Source organism: Lonchura striata, chromosome 14, assembly GCF_050655825.1.
Source record: "Lonchura striata isolate lonStrDom1 chromosome 14, ASM5065582v1, whole genome shotgun sequence".
Lineage (NCBI taxonomy): Eukaryota > Metazoa > Chordata > Aves > Passeriformes > Estrildidae > Lonchura > Lonchura striata.
In genome coordinates, this window is record NC_140716.1 from 15,779,217 (window position 1) to 15,801,157 (window position 21,941).

At 49.9% G+C, this 21,941-nt stretch overlaps 1 protein-coding gene across 1 annotated transcript; it reads right to left on the reverse strand.

The window, feature by feature from the left end:
- Window positions 1-8,222: 8,222 nt before the first annotated feature.
- On the reverse strand, window positions 8,223-17,318 carry TEDC2 (tubulin epsilon and delta complex 2). The gene is made up of 10 exons (XM_085592618.1): window positions 17,209-17,318; window positions 16,987-17,085; window positions 16,747-16,802; window positions 15,651-16,326; window positions 14,190-14,243; window positions 12,263-12,347; window positions 11,849-11,957; window positions 11,266-11,367; window positions 10,660-10,871; window positions 8,223-8,437 (listed from the first exon to the last, which is right to left on the reverse strand). The coding sequence occupies exons 1-10, from the start codon at window positions 17,232-17,234 to the stop codon at window positions 8,294-8,296; spliced, it is 1,563 nt and encodes a 520-aa protein (XP_085448744.1). The 5' UTR covers window positions 17,235-17,318; the 3' UTR covers window positions 8,223-8,293.
- Between the last annotated feature and the right edge of the window lie 4,623 nt (window positions 17,319-21,941).

A 21,941-nucleotide genomic window follows, 5' to 3' on the forward strand; every position in this document is an offset into this window, starting at 1 on the left:
AATATGATGCTGAGCACCACTAGGGAATCCCAGAATAAGCAAGGCGCAGGAGGAGATCCATGTTCTCTAGCACTGGCCAGTGCTGTGGCAGGAGGAAGGAGTCCCACAGTCCATAATTATGTGAGTGACCAGAGACACTGACAGCACCTTCAGTCCATAATTATGGACCAGAGACACTGACAGCACCTTCTCAAAGCAGATGCTAGAGCCAAAGTAATTCTGAGACCACGTGGAAGTGCTCCAGCAAAGAAGGCAGGGCCAGGATGCACAGACCCCCTTGTGGTGCCACCTGCTCTGCTTACAGCTCCAGGTCCTGCTGTGCTCAGGGTGAACACACTCCCTCCTGGAGCTAAACCACTGCAGAGGGGAATTTTGTATATGAAGGAATTATGCCTTATTTTATCCAGATCTAGAAGGTAATGGGGCTGGAAACAAGAACAGAAAACTACATATCTTGCAGGAACATCTGTGGGCAAAGATAATCAAAGATAACCACTGTTAGACAATTCGCATATGTCCCTGCATGAGTCAAAGAAGTAATACTCACTTGTGCCCACCTCACTGCTCATTTTTGGGACACAGAGCTCAAAACTGGGTTCTAGGTTGTGGAAATCCAGAAACTGGGAGCCCTGAAGCCTTCTCACACAGAGAACTATGCTCTCAACAAGTGACCCTCACTCAGTTAAAAATCAAATGCCAGCAGATCACAGGCATTGACAGAGAAACTGGAAAAATCAACAAACCTCAGCAGTTTGTAATAACTTAGAAATCCTCACAAGGGTCTTTTCCTTTGTCTCTGTGAGAAAATTAATAATTCTGCCTTTATTTGGCTAATACAGAATCACGGAATTGTTAAGGTTGGAAGATCATCAGTTCCAGCCACTAACCCAGCAGCACCGTGGTCACCACTAAACCATGTTCCCAGGTGCCATATTCACACATTTTAAAAATCCCTCTGGGGATGGTGACTCCACCACTGCCCTGGACAGCCTGTGCTAGTGCCTGACCATTTTTCATGATGAAAATCTGGTACGGTTCATGCAAAAGCCACATGATAGATTAGATTTCCCACTGGGATAGGAAGTACTGAATAACAATTTATTGTCCCCCACCATGAATGAAGAGCTGCAGAGAAATGAGAGCAGGTGAATATGGCACCAACAACCACAACTGAGTGTGGAAAAAAACCCTGGCAAAGCCAGTGTTAAACTGTGAGCAGCTCCATTAATTTTAAGATAAAGAGCAGGGAAGAAACACAGCAGGAAAGTGTCATTAAAGAAGCACAGGTGGCATCTCATAGTCCATTTTAAGCTGCCTCGTGCCAAGTAAAGCTGGAAAACAGGGAGGAAAATAAATCAGGAGGCACATTCTTGGATCCTCAGTGACCTAAGAAGTATTTTCCAGGTCTATGATTCAGCAAAAGGGAAATAAATAAATAATCAAAGCAGGGGAATAAAGCACTAACAGCCATCAGGAAGTGTGGGGCTGAAAATAGCAGCCAAGTGTCACCTTGATCCACTCCAACAAAGACTTTGGCAACAGAGACAAGTTGCTGGGTGACATCTCCGAGCTATTTTGGGCCCATGGCTTTACACTCAGTGGGAGCCCCTCTGGGCCATGGGCACGGGGAGAACGCCAGGCACAGCATTCCAGAGGAACTTCCAGACCAGGGAGGGGGCTCCCAAGGAGGGATTCACGTGTCTCACAAGGAGGATGCTTTCCTGTGGATTCAGAGATGGATGGGAGCAGATGGAAAAGGATCATTGCATCACCCCAGGCACAGCCACGCTCCTTCCCAGCACCAGGGCTGAGCTGGCTCAGAGCTGCCACCTCCAGCTCGGGGCAGAGCGGGCACGCAGCACACGCAGTGCTGGGAGGCTGCTGGGATCCAGAGACAGGAAAGGCTGAAACTGGGAGAAGAGATCCCCAGCAGCTTTGTTGATACTCTCTTCTGCTCTTGGAGAAGGAGCTGTGGGTACTCCCAGTGCTGCCCAGGGAGCTGGGCAGGCACCAGTGGAGCCCAGTGACTCGTGCACCAGGCATAGTGGTTTTAAGGCTCACAGATAAGAAATGCACCTAATACACAGAAATAAGCTATTTTACTGTAATTTGTTCTTAAAAAGAAAAAAAAACCAAAACAACAAAACAAAACAAAAAAAAAAAACCACCAACAAAACAAAACAAAAACTCCAACCTAATTAAAAGCCCAAAGCCCAAATAATGCTGTTTGCATTGTCATAAGCAAGACCCTGAACTCCTCCCTACGAATGGACACCGTGGTGCTCCTGCTGGTAGGAGGAAGGGAGATGGAATCACACATGATTCAAATCACTAATGCTTTGTTCAGTCAAACAACTCCATGAAATCTGGTAAATTTGCTCTTGCAAGGACAGCAGGATCTCTGCCAAGAGCTCTGTCACCCTCAAGAAGACTCCAGAACAGCATAACACACCATTAAAAACCATTTTAACAACAAACACCATTTAAAACTGAGATAATATCAGGTATTTAAGACTAAAAATAATTGAAAGGATATTGGCAAACACACTGAATTTCATAATGACCCTAAAAGTAAGCCTGGAATGGTCACAGAAACATGTGGTTATGTTTAAATTTATATGCCCAAGCTTGCTTAAATACAAAAAATACTGTCTGATTCATCCCTGCATCCAGTATCCAACCATTTGAATTCTATCCCATTACACAGTCAGCACAATATTATAATTAAAGCACTATTTATAGTTTCAGTAAGTTTTTAAAGGTGGTGTTTTTTTTTTTGTTGAGTCATCCCTGAGGGGATTTAAAAGATGTGTAGACATGGTGAAGTGGTGGTCTTGGCAGTGGGGGAACATTTGGACTAGAAGTTCTTAAAGATCTTTTCAACCTAAATGATTCTCTGATTCCTGTGCTCTCTCCTATGCCTGGTTGGTACCCAGAACTCCCTTCCTGGAGGCAGCAAGAGCTGCAGATGCCTTCACCTTGCATGACAGCACTCAGCTGCCCAACAATTCCAAAAGCAAGGTCTAATGCTAACACGTCCTCCAAGAGGCTTCAGCTCAGGAGAAAACTGCTGTGTGTTCTGAACTTCAGAGCCTGGAGCAGGAAAACAAAACCCCCAAGGGGGAGATCCTCAGTAAACACATTTGCAAATCGCAAAGCTGCGAGGCTGTGCCAGCTGAGCAAACAGCTGTGGCACACAGGTTTTGGGACAGGGGAAAGAAGCTGAGGTGCTGCAGAGCTGCTTGAGAGGGAATGTACCCCCAGTGCCACCTGAGTCCTGCTGAGCTGCACACGCACCTTAGGCCTCCTGGAGTCTTTCTTTCAAGCTGGACCTCAAATGAGACAGACAAATTGTTTCCCTCTACAACATGGAAGGACTGAAGATAAACCTAGCAGCAGCCTGAGCACATCTGGGAGCTTGTGTTCTCAGAAACCAGGGGGGAGTTCTCCAGACAAGCTTTTTTCCAAGGCCATGCTCCTCCACTGACTCACATCTTGCTTCTAGTTACTTTTTCTTATCCAAACTCCTGATCCACTGGTTATCTTTCCTTTTCTGGATAAAAATAAGTCAAACGTCTTCATTTGTGTGCCTAACTAACCCACTACTGTAAACTTTCACCTTGTGAAATTACAGTTCAAAACTCCCGTTTTAATTTTTTCCCCCTCCCATTCCCAGTTCTTTGTTCCCTGGCACATGGGGCAGGCTGCTTCTTGCCCTCTTCTGTCTAACTAAGCTCAGATTAATTAATAAGCCATAGATTTTTCTTGATTAAAATGCTAAACCCCTTCTTTCTCCACAGGATGATAGATCTTTTCTTCTGGTTAGTGGTTGCAAAAATAGTACTCAATATGCATGGTGAATGGTAGGGTTTTTCTTTTGTGAGGTTGTTATTAGTGTATGTGAAGGAGGACTAGGAAGCTGCCGGTGAAACCAGATGTCATCTGATCCAGTCCCAGTGAACATGCTTAAAAAAATCAACCATAATCCACAAGAACAAAAGGCCTTGCTGCAGAGAGCACAGACATACAAAACCAAGCTCACGAGCAAGTGTTTTACAGATAACAAGTGACAAGCCCTGGTGTCAGATCCATCATCTGCTGCAGCCTCTTAGTGACTCCACAATGGAGACAGGACTTAGGACTGGAAATGCACAGCCATGAACTGGCTGCCTGCCCACAAAAAAAATCCCTGTTGGCTCCTTCTCCTGGCATTCATAAGGCTATTAAAGCATTTCCCACTCTCTGCTTACAGTGTGCTGATAATTAGACACCCTGGGACAGTCTGGAGGAGCCCTCTGCATCCTGCAGCTCCCACATCCAGCATCCTCAGTGTGCTCTGCATGCTTGTGGAACCCAAAACCACTCCTTTCAGATTTAGCAGAAGCGGACAAAATCTCTCAGCAAAGCTTCAGCTGGAAATCACAAGCTCATACTGAATTCTGTAGCTCAGGGAGAGAATGATTTGGGTAAAAGAATTTAAAAATTAAAAAATGTGTGTGGACATACAGCTTCTCCCTAGTAGCTCCCCTAAAATCCAAGAGCGCTGTCCCAGAATTTTGCAGCACCAGTGCTCTTTCTAGAACTCTAGACTGGCACAACTTGCTGAATCAGGTGTTAATGCTTCGGGTTTGACTCACACACAATTTTAATCAAGTAACCTGCTCTCTGGAGTGCACAGAAAGCTCATTTAGAGAAGAACATCAACAGCAAATTTGTCATCTTCAGAGGGGGCTGGGAGTTTTCCTCCCACTTCAACATTTACCATCTTAAACTGCTCTTTGATGAAATTCTCTTATGGCTCATCAGGGTTTGCCTCTCCAAACCCCAACATGTGCTCCTGGCCCAGGGAGCTCCTCCTGCCCTTTTCCCAGGGCTGGGAGTGTGCCATGGACAGTCACAGCAGCAGGGCACAGGCTGGCATGCTCTGTCACCACTTACATGCTGCCAAACCCCTCAGAAGGACTGGAAGAGGCAGGACATTCCTCCACACCACTGCTGGTGTCGTCCCTCTTACCAAGACTAATGTTATTTCTGTTTTAGATGGGGAACACCCCTAAAGCTCCGGAGTTGAGTGTCTCCATGTGGCACCTCCTGAGGAAGGGCTTCAGCAGCACTTGGTGACAGATCTGGTAACACGTGCAGGATAAACCCCTTGGAGGCTCAACAGAGCTTCAGAACTAAGCACAGCTGAGGCTGGGGCTGCCCCTGGAGCCCTGGAAATGTCCAAGGCCAGGTTGGATAGGGTTTGGAGCAACCTGGGATACTGGGAAGTGTCCCTGCCTGTGGCAGGGGGGAACTAATTGATATTTAAGATCCCTTCCAAGCCAAATCAGTCTGTGATTCTAGTATTCTCTAATGCTAACCAAAGACAACTGGTGCATGTGAAACCCTCAAAGAGGCTCTGCTCTTTGCAGTGTGCACTAACAGCAGCACTGCTGCTATCCCTCCACTGACCAAACACATTTGCAAAACAAACACAGCCCATAAAGCAGTTGTAGAGAGGAAGGACAGGAAAGAGCCAAGGAAAAAGAAAAACCATAGCAGTTGAAAATACTTAAAGTCACAGATTCTTGAAAGAAAAAACCTGCCTCCTCCTCAGGATCTCATCCTTCAGTAGGGAAAACCAAAAAACCTTTAAATGCTACTGCAGGAGACAGAGAAGGAATAAGACCTGCTAATCCTGCCTGGCCCTCACTATGCTTTCTCAGCTCATGTCTATACAACACTGGGATCATCTATCACTTTCCAAAAATACTGCTCATTTCCTGTATTTCTGTAATTCTATCCCCTAGCATCAAACACTTAACACTACCTTATGTCTTTGTTTCTTCATTTCAGCTGGATGTACTTTCTTCCAATAATAATGGCACATTCTATAACAAAGCCTCCCAGCCCCTGAGTTCAACTGCTATTGAATCTGTCTCTCCTACAGCACAAGACTGGTTTGAAAGAATGAGTCATTCAAATTATTTAAAGTCTTACACATTTCTGAAATTTTAAAATGTGGTGTAGGAAGAGAAACAAAACCACACTGCACCCAGAGGCAGAGAACGACCCAGCTACCTGACATTCTGCACCCCTTCTGCACAACTCCTACAGGGTCAGCTCACCTTCTGAGTTTGCAACAACCCCTTTGAACCCTCTCTTGTGGGCTGCCTCCTTTTCCCAGCCCTTTCCCACATCTGCAATCCTTGCTGTGCTGCTGAAGTTGCTGCCAATTTACACTGGTCTGCTCTGTGATGAGCAGCAGATGCTCCATGACTCATGCAATGCTTGCAGATGCAAGTTATCCATAACAGCAGCCTAATTAACAACACCAAACGTCAGCTCTCCCATTCAAAGCTGGACATGTTCATGTGTATGACCACGCTAATTTAGGAGGCAGTGTCTGCTCCCTTGGAGTGTTCAAGGCCAGGCTGAACAAGACTTGGAGCAACCTGGTCTAGTGGAATGTGTCCAGACCATGGCAGGGGGTGGGATGAGATGAGGCCCCTTCTAACCCAACCCATTCTGGGATTCTATGACAAAAGTACTAAGGGAAAGTCAGAGATGCTATTTTTTACCTATCATATGAATGATTTTTATTGAATTTTGAGTCAGAAAGAGCCAGACATTCAGGAGAGCCAGGCAGCAACCTGGCCTTGAAAAAAAGATAAGGAAAACTAATGAATGTCTTTGCATTGCTAAGAGCTAAATTACACACACACAAGCAAGCAGAGTCCAGCTTAGAGATATGGTCTGGGTCAAACTGTACCAGGCCGTGGTACACTTCCTGAGTGGAATTTAAAGTACTCACAAGCAGAGGATTTCTGCTTCACTCCGAAGCTTTACCTGTCACCGGAACACCAGGGAATTTGGAGATTGCACGCAGAAACGAAAGAGAAAGGGCGGCCGCCCTTTTCCCGCAGTGGCAAGGTGGGAACCGCTGCGGGAGGGCTGGGGCCGGGCCGGACAGCCGCGGGTGCCCGGCGGCAGCGGGACCCGCCCGGTACCGGGGCACGGCCCGGCGGGACCCGCCCGGTACCGGGGCACGGCCCGAAGGAGCGGGACCCGCCCGGTACCGGGGCACGGCCCGAGGGAGCGGGACCCGCCCGGTACCGGGCACGGCCGAAGGAGCGGGACCCGCCCGGTACCGGGACACGGCCCGAGGGAGCGGGACCCGCCCGGTACCGGGGCACGGCCCGAAGGAGCGGGACCCGCCCGGTACCGGGGCACGGCCCGGAGGAGCGGGACCCGCCCGGTACCGGGACACGGCCCGGCGGGACCCGCCCGGTACCGGGACACGGCCCGAGGGAGCGGGACCCGCCCGGTACCGGGCACGGCCCAGCGGGACCCGCCCGGTACCGGGGCACGGCCCGGCGGGACCCGCCCGGTACCGCCGCACGGCCCGAGGGAGCGCAGGCCCCGCTCGCCCCGGCTCCCTGCCGGCACCACACCCAGGCGGTCGATGCTACATGACCCCTCCGTGCCGCTGCGGGACAGGCAGCAGCAGCAGCTTCGGTTCCTGGGATCGCTGGATGCCGAGAGGCCGTGACCCCTGGTCCTACGGCTGATCAGTATAAACCGTGTTTTACTCCCTGCTACACTGTCTGCATCCAGGAGCCTGGTGTCCTGAGCTTGGTAGAGACAGCCTTGGAAGAAAAGCCAAAATCAGTCTCTGAAGTCCTGAGGGGGCTCAGTTCAGGTTAGGAAAGTGATACACAGCCATTAAAACACAGAATGGATTGGGTGGGAAGGGACTTTAAAACTCACCTCATTCCAGTCCCTGCCGTGGACAGGGAAACCTCCCAACTGTCCCAGGCTGCTCCCAGCCCTGTCCAACCTGGCCTTGGGCACTGCCAGGGATCCAGGGGCAGCCACAGCTGCTCTGGGCACCCTGTGCCAGGGCCTGCCCACCCTCACAGGGAACAATTCCTTCACAATATCCCATCCATCCCTGCCCTCTGGCAGTGGGAGCCATTCCCTGTGTCCTGTCCCTCCATCCCTTGTCCCCAGTCACTCTCCAGCTCTCCTGGAGCCCCCTCAGGCCCTGGCAGGGGCTCTGAGCTCTCCCTGGAGCTTCTCCTCTCCAGGTGAGCACCCCCAGCTCTCCCAGCCTGGCCCAGAGCAGAGGGGCTCCAGTCCACCTGATACAAAAGGAATTAAAAAAAAAACAAACAGTAAAAAAATCCCATAACAGAAACAACCCCCTGGAATTTAGCTGAATAAACAGGCAGAGTAAAGAAGTTCATAGAAAAGATTTATTGTTTGGAGCTGTCTGGCTCTGTGCAGGACTAGCAGGAGGCTCCCCAGCTCAGTCCAGCAGCTCGTCTCTCACGAGCACAGGGAAGCGCCGGCCCCCCTCACAGAGCTGGCTTTGGATGGCCCGGAACAGCCCTGCAGAGCCCTCCAGCAATGGCCTGGCCTCCAGGACAGGCAGCAGCTCTGCCATCATCACCTGGGCAGAAGCAAAGGAGACACTGTCACCAGAGCCAGCAGCACTCCAGTATTCCTTGTAGTGGCTGCATAACAAGTGAAATCTAATCAGAGCAGTATGACTAATAACAAGCTAATTGATTGATGGATACTTTCTTTTGTCAGATTTAATAAAGGCAGAGTGGTTCATTTTCTGCTCATGAGCTACCTAGGCAGCCACCCAGCATTTCCAGAGCAGAGTCAAGTGGCAGTGCAGCTGCCCTGCTGCAGGGAAGACCCAGCACTGGGATGAGATCAGCACCCTGCAAGAAATTGAAGCTGGTGCTGGTTCAGGACCTCTGCAGCCACACAGTGAAGTGCTCATTCACCCAAGGGTAAAGTTCAACCCCTCACTCAGGACTGTTACCATCACCTCCCACTTATGCCAAAGGTGTAAGTGGCCAACTCCAGCCCAAACAGGTTACAGGGACTGCTCAGGCTGTCCAACATTCCCTGGCCTGGCTGCTGCTTTGTTAATCCTATGATGGAATCTCAGCCCATGCTGTCAAACCAGGGCAGCATCAGTATCAGCTCTGGGATTAGGACTGACTGACAACTCAAGCACAGGTCACTTCAAATCACTGGACAAAAATTGGTCTTTGGTGCCCCACTCTTGAATTAATGCTCAGACACACGTTTTGCCTGGGATTTTTGTTTTTTTCTTTTTTCATCTGGTATGAGGTTATGAAGTCTGAGCAGCCTGCACACTAAAACCCACCCAGCCTGCTGCACACTGCCTGCCCAGGAGAGAGGACAACTGCATGTATCAGCCACCTCCCTAAAGGCTGCCACAGCTCCAGGAGTGTTTGGACAACAGTCTCAGACAGGGTGTGGGATTCTTGGGCTGTCTATGCAGGGTCAGGAGCTGCGTCTCTTCCAACTCAAGTTAGTCTGTGATTCCATGACTGTTCCCTGGTGGATACAGAGGAAGACCCAAACAGAATAGAGTACAGGGTATCTGCAGGAGGCTCCCTCTCCTGCTCTACACAAATTTCTGTGCAGGTACAAGGGAGCAGGACACAGCTGTTCATCTCTGGGAAGTCCCTTTCTACAGACATGAAAGCTTCCTAAGGGGAAAGTTGGCACATGAAGGAGTGCTGCACTGCTCCACTTCCATCCCCCTGCTCTGCTCCTGACACCTAAGAAGAAACAGATCTTCACCATCAAAGACCTACCTAAGAGCTACCAGGAATTTCTATGATACTTGGCATTCCTCCATGGAAAGGGAGTGGACAGGCTTGGCCTGGAAACAGGTACATCCTTTTCTGGGGTATTTATCTTGCTCCATGCTCACTTACTTCACCTGTCCCAAGAATTTCACTTATCCTGCACAGTCTACACAGAGCTGCTTCAGACCCTCAGGGCTCACATGGCACAAAGCATCTATTTGGGTACATGTACAGAAGAAATGAGTCAACCAGCAGAGAAGCAGGAATCAGGCTTTGGTCACCACTTTGTTTTGGGCAGGCAAAAAAAACCCCAAACCCTTCATAATCGATAATTCAGGATTATAGTGCTGAAATCCCATTTGAAGTCAGGTAGAAATCTGTCTTCAGTCACAGACAGTTATTAATAATGCCTCTCTGGCTTACAAAAAATTACTTTTCCAGAGCCTCTATCACTCAGGTCAATGGCAAAGAATAGGTCAAATGAGTAGATTTGATTTCACATATCTTCTCTGCCTTTTGTTGCTGGCTGAGAAGAACAAGTAATCCCTGTGTGGCAAACTCTCTGCTCGGGCTGCTGAAGAAGTTGACACCTCCTACCCTGTTCTTAGAATGGTAAAAGCAAGATTAGCAGAATAGTGGTTTGAGATTTGAAAGGAAAGCAACAGAGAACAGAGGAGTTCACCAGCTGGAAGTCACACAGAAGGGAATGAGGGAGTGGGTGCCCTAATAGGGCTGTAAAGGCCTGACAAAAGGGGCATTACCAACAACATTCTCCACTGCCAACTTCTTTCAGAACAGGGAAATAAAATCTTATCAGGAGAGTGTCAGGCATGTAAGAGCCTCTGCTCTGGCCCTAACAAGACCAACAAGAAAAAAAGTCCCATTCACCAACAAAGCAAACAAGCATAAACACAGAAACATCTGGAGGAACTTGCCATTCTGCTGCTGCCCATCAACACCTTGTACAGCAGCTGCTGCCCCACAGTTGTCCTTCTCCTTCCCTGCTCTGGGAGCACTGACACTTCTCCAGACTCACCTTTTGTAAGGCAATCTCTTGGTGCAGCATTGACACTTGCAGCTTCAAGGCAAACAGGTCCCTGAGCTCCTGGAGACTGGAGTAACAGAGGAGAGGCACAGCCAGCATGTCTGCACTGTCACACATCTGTCCCCTGACAGGGACACAGGCTGGAGAGCAGCTCCCCACATCCCCAGTGCAGTCTGGGTGCAGCCTCAGCTGGGACTCCAGAGCTGCCAGGGTACAAGAAAAGGCAGGAGACAAAAACATACAACTTAAATCTGTACTTGCAGACTTTATGATCTACTTACTGTTCCCAGAAACTAATGACTAAAGAGACTGTATTAATCAGGGTAAGTTCCTCACACATGGCACAATCAGGACACCCTAAGCTGTGGCCTGAATTGTCCCTTCCCCAGCCCTCTTGAACTGCAACTGCAGTTCAAAGCTCCAAGTCTCTCCTGAACACAGAGGGGTGGCACACAGGTACCACAGATTTATTTGCCAACAGAAAATTAAGTGCTCCATTACCATAATCAGGAGAAAAATGACCCTGGTCCAGTGTCCTGCATACAGGGGGCAAAGGGCCACGTCCACACCTGATCACAAGCACAGGGACTGTCTCACCTTCTCGGAGCAGCTGCAGCTTCTGCAGACACTGGGACACTGTGGTTTGCACACCTTCCAAGGTCAGAAGGCTTTCATACTCTCCTTGCAGAGTGGAAGGGTCTAAAATAAAAGCAGAGAAAAGGTGTGAACACTGGAACCTTCAGGAAGAGTGTTCCTGTGCTGTGGATGCCGGCCTGGTCAGGGAGAGAGAAACTGAAACTGTTTCTCACAGTGGCTTGTGAGAATTTTTAGGGAGTTGTAGGAATGTGATCACTTGTTAGTCTAAACAATCTGCAGGTGGTCTTTTTCCACCTTGCTTTTCTGTTCCTCTCAAGGACGGTGTGTGAGGAAGATGTCATTAACTAACCAATCAAATAGAATGTATCGTATCGGCCTACTTAAACTGAAGCTTCCTTTCCATTAAAGCCTTCTTTTCTTCCTTTTCACGCTGCATCTCTTGTCTGTTCTTGTGTCATTCTTGGTGCAAGGGACACTATCTCTTGTGTCCAGCACATGCCAAGAACACAAAACACATGGAACTGGAGCCCAAATAACCCTTATTCTGCCTTCTGCCCTCCCAATGCCCTTTTCCCCTCCTTACCTGCAGTCTCAGCTTCCACATACTGCCTCAGACGGGAGGGGACATCCTGGAGGCCCCTTAATTCCTCCTCTATCTCTGCAGGACTGGGAGTCAGCTTCAGGGAGGAGAACTCAAAGAGCAGCAGCTTAAGGAAGGTTCCACAGAATCCTGAGCCCCAGGCCAGCTGGAATCAGGGCAGAGGGCAGTGGCACTGCAGGGGGAAGGTGAGGACAGCATAGCACAGCTGTGTAGGGCATGCTTGCCTTGTGACCACATTTGGCTGGATCAGAAGTTTTGTAAGTGCTCAACAGCTCTACTGTGAAAAACCCCATTGCTCAGAGACCCAAGTGGAACTGCTGTTATTGGGGGCATAACTCTCTGCAGCTTGGAGCTCACTGCAGAGCATTGCACCCTGTGCCTGCTAGGAAAGGATACGGTTGTCTGGATTCTCTCTATAAAACGGGTCCTTGCAGCTGCTGCATCTGCACTTGTTTGGCACAGGCGACATCTCTCCCATGCCCTGAAATTCCAAAGAGGCAGGAGGTGGAAGTTATGCTCCTTTGTACCAGACGGTGCTCACGCTGAGCTGTGACACACCAGTGTGGCATAGTAGTGCTTTAATTACAAGTGTCTCCCCCCTCCTCTCTCACAGGTTATTTACCAGCCATTCCCAACTCATTCCCACGGCTGCTATCAGATCAACAAGGACACCCTGCAGAAAGCATCAGACACTGCAAAGCACCTGTTACTCTCTCCTCTTGTTTTGAGGGGAAGGATCAGAACACAGACAGCACATTTCCATAAGCAGAATGTGAACTCGCAGCACATCCCTCATTCTGTTGTATTGTCCTGCCTGTGTTTATATCCCATAGGAAACAATAAATCTTCTCTTCCTTTCTTAGGAGTAAGTAATTTGCATTTCTTTACATTTGTTCTGTTAGTATACGTGTACAAAAAAAAAGGAGCAGACAGGACAAATTCTCACCCAACTACTTCATATTCCAAACTTCCCTGAGATTATTCTTTAATAATTTTTTTGAGTGGGACAAAGTGGTATGTTTGGCAAGCAGAATGACAGCAGCATGTCAGGGATGCAAGGCAGAGGTTTAAGGACAGGATCATGAGGAAGCTGGTCAAGACTTCGCACCAGAGTCCACCAGTTTTTTGATAAAGCATTGCACAAATAACAGCACTACTGGAGAGATGCATTTCTCTCACAGAATTCAACATCCTCATGGATGCACAGTCCCCATGATATCCATTCATCAAGGACTGTCTCCCAAAACCTGCTGCAGTAAGCGAGAGCCATCAGGAGGAAGCTTAAAATAGTTCTGCAGTGCCTGCCTAGCTCGAGTGTGCATGTGTCTTCTCTGTAGCCTAATGAGTCTTAAATCATGTTAGAATCTGCAGATCTCAGAAATATGTTATGCAAAGAAGTGGCAAGGTTAATGGAACAGGAAAGAATAAAAATTCCCAGGCAAGATGCAAATCCTCTATGAGGGATCTTTAGTGCAGAGGTTATTCTCAATCTGTTACTGAGTTGAAAGCAATAGTGAGAAGTATAAAAATACACCAAAGTGATTAGAATGCTAAAAGGCTCAATTTAGAAGTGAAAATTAAGGGTATAAAGTCTTTACAACTTGCAGAAGGGCAACTAACAAACTGGTGTCTGATAAATGAGTTTCCAAGAGGAGGAGGAATTCTTGAGGGCAGCACAAGGGGCTACAATTAGATTTAAGAAAGAGTTTATGCTTAATATTTGAACAAAGCACATAATGAGCAATCTGGTGAATTACGGCAAGAGTTCTCAGAGGAAATATGGGAAACTCCTCCAGAAGACTGGAGAATGGACTAGAACAGACAAGCCCCAACCACCTGCACCATCCCTGCAGTAACACTAGCTGGTTTAGTGTAAGAGTTCAGCAGCAGGAGCCAGCCTCACACACACAGACAGTTGTGGTGCTTCTAGGCTGCAAAGGAGGGCAGGGATGGTTTGTGAAACTCACACTGGATCGTGTATTCAATCACCCATCCCATGGGGTGTCCTACTTCAACAGGTGTGTGGCACCACCAAACTTCTGCTGCACCCTTAAACTCACGATTACAGCATTCCAGGAACTTCATGACTCAGTGATTGACAGTAATTAGCACTCAGAAAACAAAAGTAGCACCACTGGCGACAGTAACAGAACACATCCTCAGCAGCAGCCTTGCAGTATGGGAGCTCTTCCTGCTCCCAGTTCAGGCCCCATGCCCTGTGGGGTCACTGCCTCCTGGGGCACACAGAGCAGCCACACCTGACCCCTCCTCACAGCCTTGAAGCTGAGGGTAACTCTGGACTTAACTTGTCAGATGGTCTTACCTGGAGTTCCTGGAATAGGCTTTCCTGTAGGGAAGGGGGAGCTTCAGCTGGCATCTGTGAAACAGGAGAAGAATCAATCCTGGCAGCTGGAAAGCAATTAACCAAGCCATGTCTTCCAACAGGGAAATGGTGCTTTGTCAAAATCTGAAATTAATTTAGCTGCAATGGGAGATGTCAGTAACTCTGGAGATTGGATCCACCACTGGCTTCAGACTGTCCTCAAGGAAGGAAGATTAAGTTGCTCATTTGACTCCACAGGCATCATGGAGCTGAGCTGGGAGAGCTCCTGCATCCTGGACCAATCAGAGGTTCATCCAGGGTGGCAGCTGGGAGCAAAACCATGGCACAGCAGAGTACAGACATGGAAACAACACCTCCAGGGAAACTGGTCTGCCATACCCTCTTGCCCTACCTTAGCTGGACGAGGCAGCTTTGTTTAGCACCATATCACACTCAAAGAAATAGGAAAGGGACATTCCAGCTTCCACTGGGATTATGATTCTTAATCCTGAAGCAGAATAATCCCTAAACTGTTACTAGAAAAACAGGAGGGTTGGCAGTTGTTAGTCACATGCAGACTTGGAATGCAAGGCCACAGCTGGGAATTTAAGTAAATGTTTGAATCCAGATCCCTGTTCCTACAGCAACTGTCACTAAAGTGTCCTGGGACCCTTCCAATGCCAGTGAAAAGGGATCATTTCCTCCCTGCACAAACACAAGAGTTAGGCTGTGGTGGCTGAGAGAAATATTCCTCAAAACTTTCCAGATGCAGATTGAGCTTCAGAGTTTTGTTAAAGCAAAAGAGGAAGAAATTAATTAAACAAGATAGACTGGCATGAATGCAAAGCCAATCTTCCAAGTATTATTTTGGCACTTTTCCACAGAGAATCTCTGTGGAGATTCTCCTGAAATCCAAACATCCCCTTCATAATCCTTCCTGCACCAAACCCTTGAAACAACTGCACTCTAGCCAGTCCTGATTTGTGTAGTTACATGGGCAGTAGGTTACAGGTTAACAGGGATGACATCACTTCAAAGAGCACTGGGCACATGGTTTAAAGAGAGAAAAAATTCATGCATTATGTATTATCACTGTGTAAAAAACAGAATTTTAAAAAAAAATCAATATGCTATAATAGAGGACACTCAGAGGAAAGCTAAGGCTTAAGAAAGCTCTACAGAGACAGCTTTCCAAAACACTCACAGGGGACTGTGAAACATCAAAAGTCTTAATTGAAAGGCTTTCAAAGTTCCAGCCATCCGAGAATAAGCCCTTAGAAAGAAAACACTTACTCAACCACAATAAAGGCTTTTAAACTGTATAGGATCCTTCCTCTTGAGAGGGATGTGAGGAGGATGAAGCTAGGCTGGGACCCCCAGAGCAGCTACAGCCACCAGGATCTGTACACATGCCTGTGAGTATGGAGCAGAACAGGAGAGGTGCCCACCTCCCACACTTACCCCTTTTCCTGCAGGGTGCCTGTCCTTGGTGTGATGCTCCTTCTCCATGCACCTGCAGTGTCCTCCTTTTTGCTGGACTCTGCTAGGAAACCAGAACTTTTCTTCCCTGCATCAAGTAACTGCTTGCTAGAAGCCATGGAATTCTTTCCTGCAGCTGAAGCCCCTCCAGAAAAGCTTTGCTGCTCATTTGGGGCAGATTCAGACAAGCCAGGTGTCTCCTGGGGTTCAGCTGCTGCACAGACTTCTCTGCCACTGGCACCAGCTGCTGTCCTGTGACTCCTTCCTTGTTTGGAAGTCATCCCTTTTGAGGAAATCTTCCCAGCTGTCCTGGGGCCTTGAGAAACACATCTGGCTGGGACTTTCCTTTGCAGTTTCTTCACATCTGGGTCAGTCCTGTAAGGGGCTCTTAACTGGTATGGAGAGGGCTTCTTCAACAGCAAAGGATTTTTGCTTCCAGCTTTCACATTCCTGCACTCAGGAACATCCTCAACAGATACAGGCACCTGCTGTTCTTCAGCTTTCTTGGGAGCATGCGCTTCACCTGCCCATTTCTGTTCTGTAGCTCCCTGAGTCTCTAATGGAGTTTTCAAGATGCTTTTCCTGACCTTCAGTGCCTTCTCTAAGGCCCTGTTCAGCAGTTCCAGCTCCTCGAGCTCCTTGGGTGAAGGTCTGTCTTCTGCAAGAAGAGAAAACATGTCAGAAGGCTTAAACCTGGATGTTTGCCATTTGACTCTTCACTAACTTGCTCTTCCAGGTAGCACAGAAGGAAACGAAACCTAATGACCTAATGACCAACAGTCAAGTATTTTTTAGCTGTGGGAAAAGCCACTGCACAGAGGATTCAGGTAGGATGTGATCCACAAGAGGACAGTTCTCGAGTCAACCTCAACAAGGGACATTCCCACTTTTGGGTCAGGTCCGCAGTCACTTTAGTACTGGCTAGCGAGACACGATTCCAAGCTAACCCCAAGGAGGAGAGAGGGAGGAAAAAGGCAGAGAGGGCATTTAGGTGGATACAGAGCATTGGAATTACTCCTAACACCACAACAGGCCCGGGGCCGGTGGGACAAGAGGTAGCACCGAGGGAAGCACTCACCATGCTCAGTACTGGAGCCTGATTGTGGCTGTGGCCTCTCCTCTTCCTGATCATCCCTGGGGGGAACAAACAGCGACGGAGCCAGCGTTGCTGCAGCGGGACAGCACCAGCACCCCTGGCCCGCGGACACGTCTGCAGGAGCGGCGCCCGGGCCTCCTTCCTCCCGCCGGGCCGCCGGGGATGGAGGCCCCGGGAGGAGGGCGCCGGGCCGGCCGCCACCCGCCCGGGCTCCGCACTCACCAGCGCCGCAGGAGCGCCCGGCTCCGCGCCGCCCGCCGCTCCAGCTCCCGCCGCCGCTCCGCGCCCTCGCCCAGCGCCGCCCTCAGCGCCGCCGCCGCCCTGCAAAGGCCCAGCGCGGTCAGCGCCCCGCGGCACCGGGCCCGGCCCGCGGGGCCCGGCCCCCTGCCCTCACCGTGGGCCCGGCCCCCTGCCCTCACCGTGGGCCCGGCCCCCTGCCCTCACCGGGGACCGCAGCCCGCGGGCAGCATCAGCCCGGCCGTGGCCCCGCCGCCGCCGGCCGCGCTCCCCGCGGCCCTGCCAGGACCCGCGGCGGGGCGCGGCGGAGGCGGGAGCGGCCTCGGGCCTGAGGCGTTCCGGCGGCGCCGGGGCCGGGCGGGCGGCGGGGAGGCGGGGTCCCTGTGCTCGCTGTGCTTCCCGGCGGGGCGGGACGGTGCCGGGCGTGCCCCGCTGGGCACGGGGAATCTGCTTTTCCCTCCGCTGCCTTCGGCGCTTCCCTCTCTTTCTACCCCCTCTGAGGGGGCTTGGGCGGGCCCGTCCCACAGCCCGAGGTGCCCGGCCTCTCCTGGGGCCAGGACACAGTCGGGATTTGTTCCCCTCGGCTCGGCAGTGAAGCGCCCCGGGCACACAGAGCCCGGCTCCGCACAGCCCCGCTGCCCGGGACCGCGGCACGGCCACCTGCCCACCTCCGGCCGCGCACGCCAAGCCGCTGCCGCCGCCCGCGCTTTGCACCGGCAGAAAAGAGAATTTATTTTATTTTATTTTATTTTAAATGGGGAATCTGCCTTGCTGCGGCTGTGGGAGCTGCCGGGCTGGTAGCGCGGACTCCGAGTGCTGCTGGATCCCGTCGGGATCAGCTCTCGCTGCGGAGCACTGCAGTTCTCCAGAAGAGCCCGTAGCTGGCACTCGGCACTGTCTGTTCAGGCAGCTGAGAGCAGGAATCCAGCCCTCCCCCTTGCACAGCAGAATGAAAGTTAGCAAAAAGTTAGAAAATAGGAAAGAAGTCGTTCTTTGCCTTCAATGGCTGAATCTTGAGGTTGAGATGCTCATGATTCTCTGCAGCGACATGACCACAGACTTTTAAAAAGAGAAGTTGAGAATTTCAGGTGATTCATCGAGACAGGACTTTAAAACCCCATATAAAATGTTACAAAAATCAGATAAGTCATCACACATCGTGAGTTTCCACATCCAGAAACTCAACATTTTTCCAATTGTAATTTGCACTTCTGCACAGACAAAGAATTATTTCTCTCTCTGTAGACTTTATAGCCGAATTAGCACAGGCTGACCCCTTCCTGCCCTGAAACTTGTTGAAAAGTGTGAGTTCACTGTCAGAACTGAACAGTTATGCTTCTGAGGCATAAGGCAAGGTAGAGCCCAGACAGATATCCCTGGGATCAGCAGGGCTGACGGGGATATCAGACACTCAGAAAATAGTTTAATCAACAAAGTCACAAGGTGCAATGCTGTGAGACCCTGGGAAGCACAGCAGCAGCAGCAGAAGAGCTCATTTTCAGACAGCTGCATCTCTATAATGATTAAATATCCTGAATCAGAAGGCACACAAAAAGATCATGATTCCAGCTCCTGGTCCTGCACAGACACCCCAACAATCCCACCCTGGGCATCCCTGGCAGCGCTGTCCAAGCACTCCTGGAGCTCTGGCAGCCTTGGGGCCGTGCCCGTTCCCTGGGGAGCCTTGGCAGTGCCAGCACCCTCTGGGGGAAGAGACTTTTCCTAAAATCCAGCCTAAACCTGCCGTGGCACAGCTCCAGCCATTCCCTCAGTCCCTGGTCACAGAGCAGAGATCAGAGCTGGCCCTTGGGATGAAGCTGCAGCCCCTGGTGAGCTCTGCCCTCAGTTTCCTTCAGGCTGAACAAACCGAGTGCCCTCAGCCACTCCTCACACAGCTCTAGTTGCCTTGAGATGCTTCAGCATGCTCGTGTCCCTCCTTTGCTCTCCAGTAGCTTTAGATCCTTCTGATACTGTGGTGCCCAAAGCTGTGCCAGGGGTGGGTGGATTCCTGCAAGCTGGGACTGGCCAGGAGATGGAGCCCTGGACTCCTGGAGCCTCCAGCATCACCTGCTGTTCCAGGTGGAGCACAGCCCGGGCCGTGAGAGTGACACCTCTCCTCAGGCACCTGCATACTGTCGGCATTGAACTATTAAAAACGACCAAAAAAGGGATCAGGCTGCTGTAATCCAGGAAAGTCACCAGAGGCATGAAGCCTGCTGGAGCAGCACTACTGACACGGCTACCTTTTCCATCAAGTCTCTGTGGTTTGGCAGTACTAAAAATGATCCTCAAAACCCAAGGATCCCTTTGTACAGGAGGTGAATCAAGCCTGTGCCCCTCCTGAGCCTCTGGATTTGTGCAGGCAGTAGAATTCCCCCCAACAGACAGGAAAGTTTTAATGCAGGCACTTTGCTGTTAAGCTGCACCTTGCTGTGAAGGACAGATGACTATCTGCATGTTGGCTTCAAGTTTTAGGTGAGGCAAGGGCTGCTGCCATCACAAAATCAGGAGGGGCAGCAATCAGGGGAGCAATCCACCTTCCAGCTGCAGCGAGCACTGGTTAAACCACGGGTGAAACCATGGCAGAGACGTTGGGGTGAGGTGATAATTGGCAGATGGAGAGCAGAAACTTCCTGACAGAGATAAAACCATTCCTCTACTGACCCTCAGGGCTCAAACGTGCCAACTCTGGCCATTACAGCTCAGCTGCTCCTACTTCCCTCCCCTACTCCCCTCCACACCTCCATGACGGGCTCCTGCTGCCTCACCTTCTGAGGGGTCTCACAACAGGGCAGCTGCTGGGTAAATCAGCTCCTGCCTTCTCTTGTGGGTGGTTGGGTTTTCAGTGGATCATCTGACAAAGCCAGTTGAGGAAAAAGTCCCAGGTGTGTGTATCACTTTTTACTGAGAGCAGCTTGTGCTGGAATGGGTAAATGCAGCCAAGAGCTGTATTCTGTTCATGTAGCAACAGGCCCTGTACGGGTACAGACCTGATTTGGCACAGCTGGCACAGGAGACATTTGTGCCAGAGCCCGAATTCTGAGCTAACAGAGGAACTGTGTTTCTTCTTCATGACATTGCTTGCTGGGCAAATGCTGGGTACCTCAACCTGGCACCCATGCTAAGTAACATTTCAACTCGTGCAAAAATTTAGTTACAAAAGACAGGTTAAAATATTTGTGTGGTGTACAAGGGATTGCTGCTGGTACACAGCTCTGGCACCAGTTATTTTGGGGCCTGAAGTCATGAGACTCTTGCACAGGTGAGATGTAATGGAAGTTACAACGTCAGCACTCATTCATGGCTCAGGCTGACAGGTGCCAGGTGATATTCTGCAATTTGTATTTCTATTTTCCTGAGAACCCAACTCTCAAATACCTGTCAGCTAATAAAAATAACTCTCCAGGAGCTGAGATCTCCTGCTGGGTGCCTAAAGCTCTTTGAAAGCCGTTGCCCATAACCCATCATGGTAGGATTCCCTGGGGTAAAATTGGAGTCGATGTCACTTAGCAACAAGAAGAGAAAAAAATTAAACCAGGAGATAAACTTAATCACTAATACACCTCCTCCAACTTTCTATATTATTGCTGTATTATATTATTCCATGAGCCGTGCTCCTCCTGTGTACTGCCCATGGGGATCAGTGCTCTTTGCTGAACTGACACAGGAAAATCCTCCCTATGTAGATGGGCATGTTATGGCTTAAACCCAGCCAGCAACTCAGCTCCACACTGCCCACTCACCCCTTCCCAGTGGGATGAGGGAGAGCACTGTAAAAGTGAGAGACCTCATGGGTTGAGATGAAGACAGTTTAACAGGGAAAGGAAAGGGTGTGCAAGGAAAACAGGACAAGGAATTCATTACCTGCTTCTCTTGGGCCAGCAGGTATTCAACCATCACCAGGGCAGCAGGACGCTGTCACAGGTAACAGTTCCTTGTGATAGGGAAGGTGTGTGCTAATGTTTTTACAAACAATTCCATGGGTGAGGGGATGAGTGTTAACATCTTTGAAATGCATCTTAATGTCTCTACCAGCTTCAAGTGATGCCTCAGGTTTTAGCTTTTGTGTTTTTCAGATTCTGTACTGCTTTAGTGTGTACTTCTGAGCTTCATATTAGCAGGTAGTAAGCTCTCTTCACAGAGCAGGGAGACAAAACAATTCCTTCTCTAGCTGGGGACCAAGGACAAATGATCCAAATCTCAGGCCCAAGAGCAGAAACATGGACTGAAGAGAGAAAAACAAGAAGGATGTGGCTTCATGGGCTGGAGCTGTAATTGGACTCCAAGGTGCAAATGGAGCAGGACTTATAAAAGTTAGAGACCCTGTGACAGGTTGTGCGTTTTGTGACCATTTTGGCTTACCTTGGGTGTAGCCCTGGCTGGGCTCTTGTGCTGCCCAAGGTGGATCATTGAGGTATTTTAATAAATCCCTACTTTACTCTTTAGCTCTGTGCCAGGTCAGCCTTCCCAAGGCATCACAAGCAGCAGGTTTGTTACAGAGTCCAGACAGCTTTAACTCCTGAAACAGACAAGTGGGTCTGCACGAGCTGAGTTTCTAAACTTTGGGGTAAAATGACAGGGAGAGATGTGGTAGGCGGTCGGGAAGGCTGTACCTAACTAGTGCCTCAGCAATGGGAAAAGGAAGAGGCCAAAATGCGGCTGGGAGTTTGGGATAAAAGGAGGCTGTGCCCTCTGAAACTTCGGGAGAGGAAACCCCATGGGTGTGTGCCCTGGTGAACTCTGCCTTTATTCAAATAAAGTTCCAGGACTCCTCTGTCTCCTTTATGGACCCTGGCTTTTCATAGTGTGACTTTTCGTACAAGTCCAACCATTAACCCACCACTAAACCACGTCCCCAGGTGCCACATCTACATGTTTTTTGAACACCTCCTGGGCTGGTGACTCTACCACTGCCCTGGGCAGCCTGTGCCAGTGCCTGG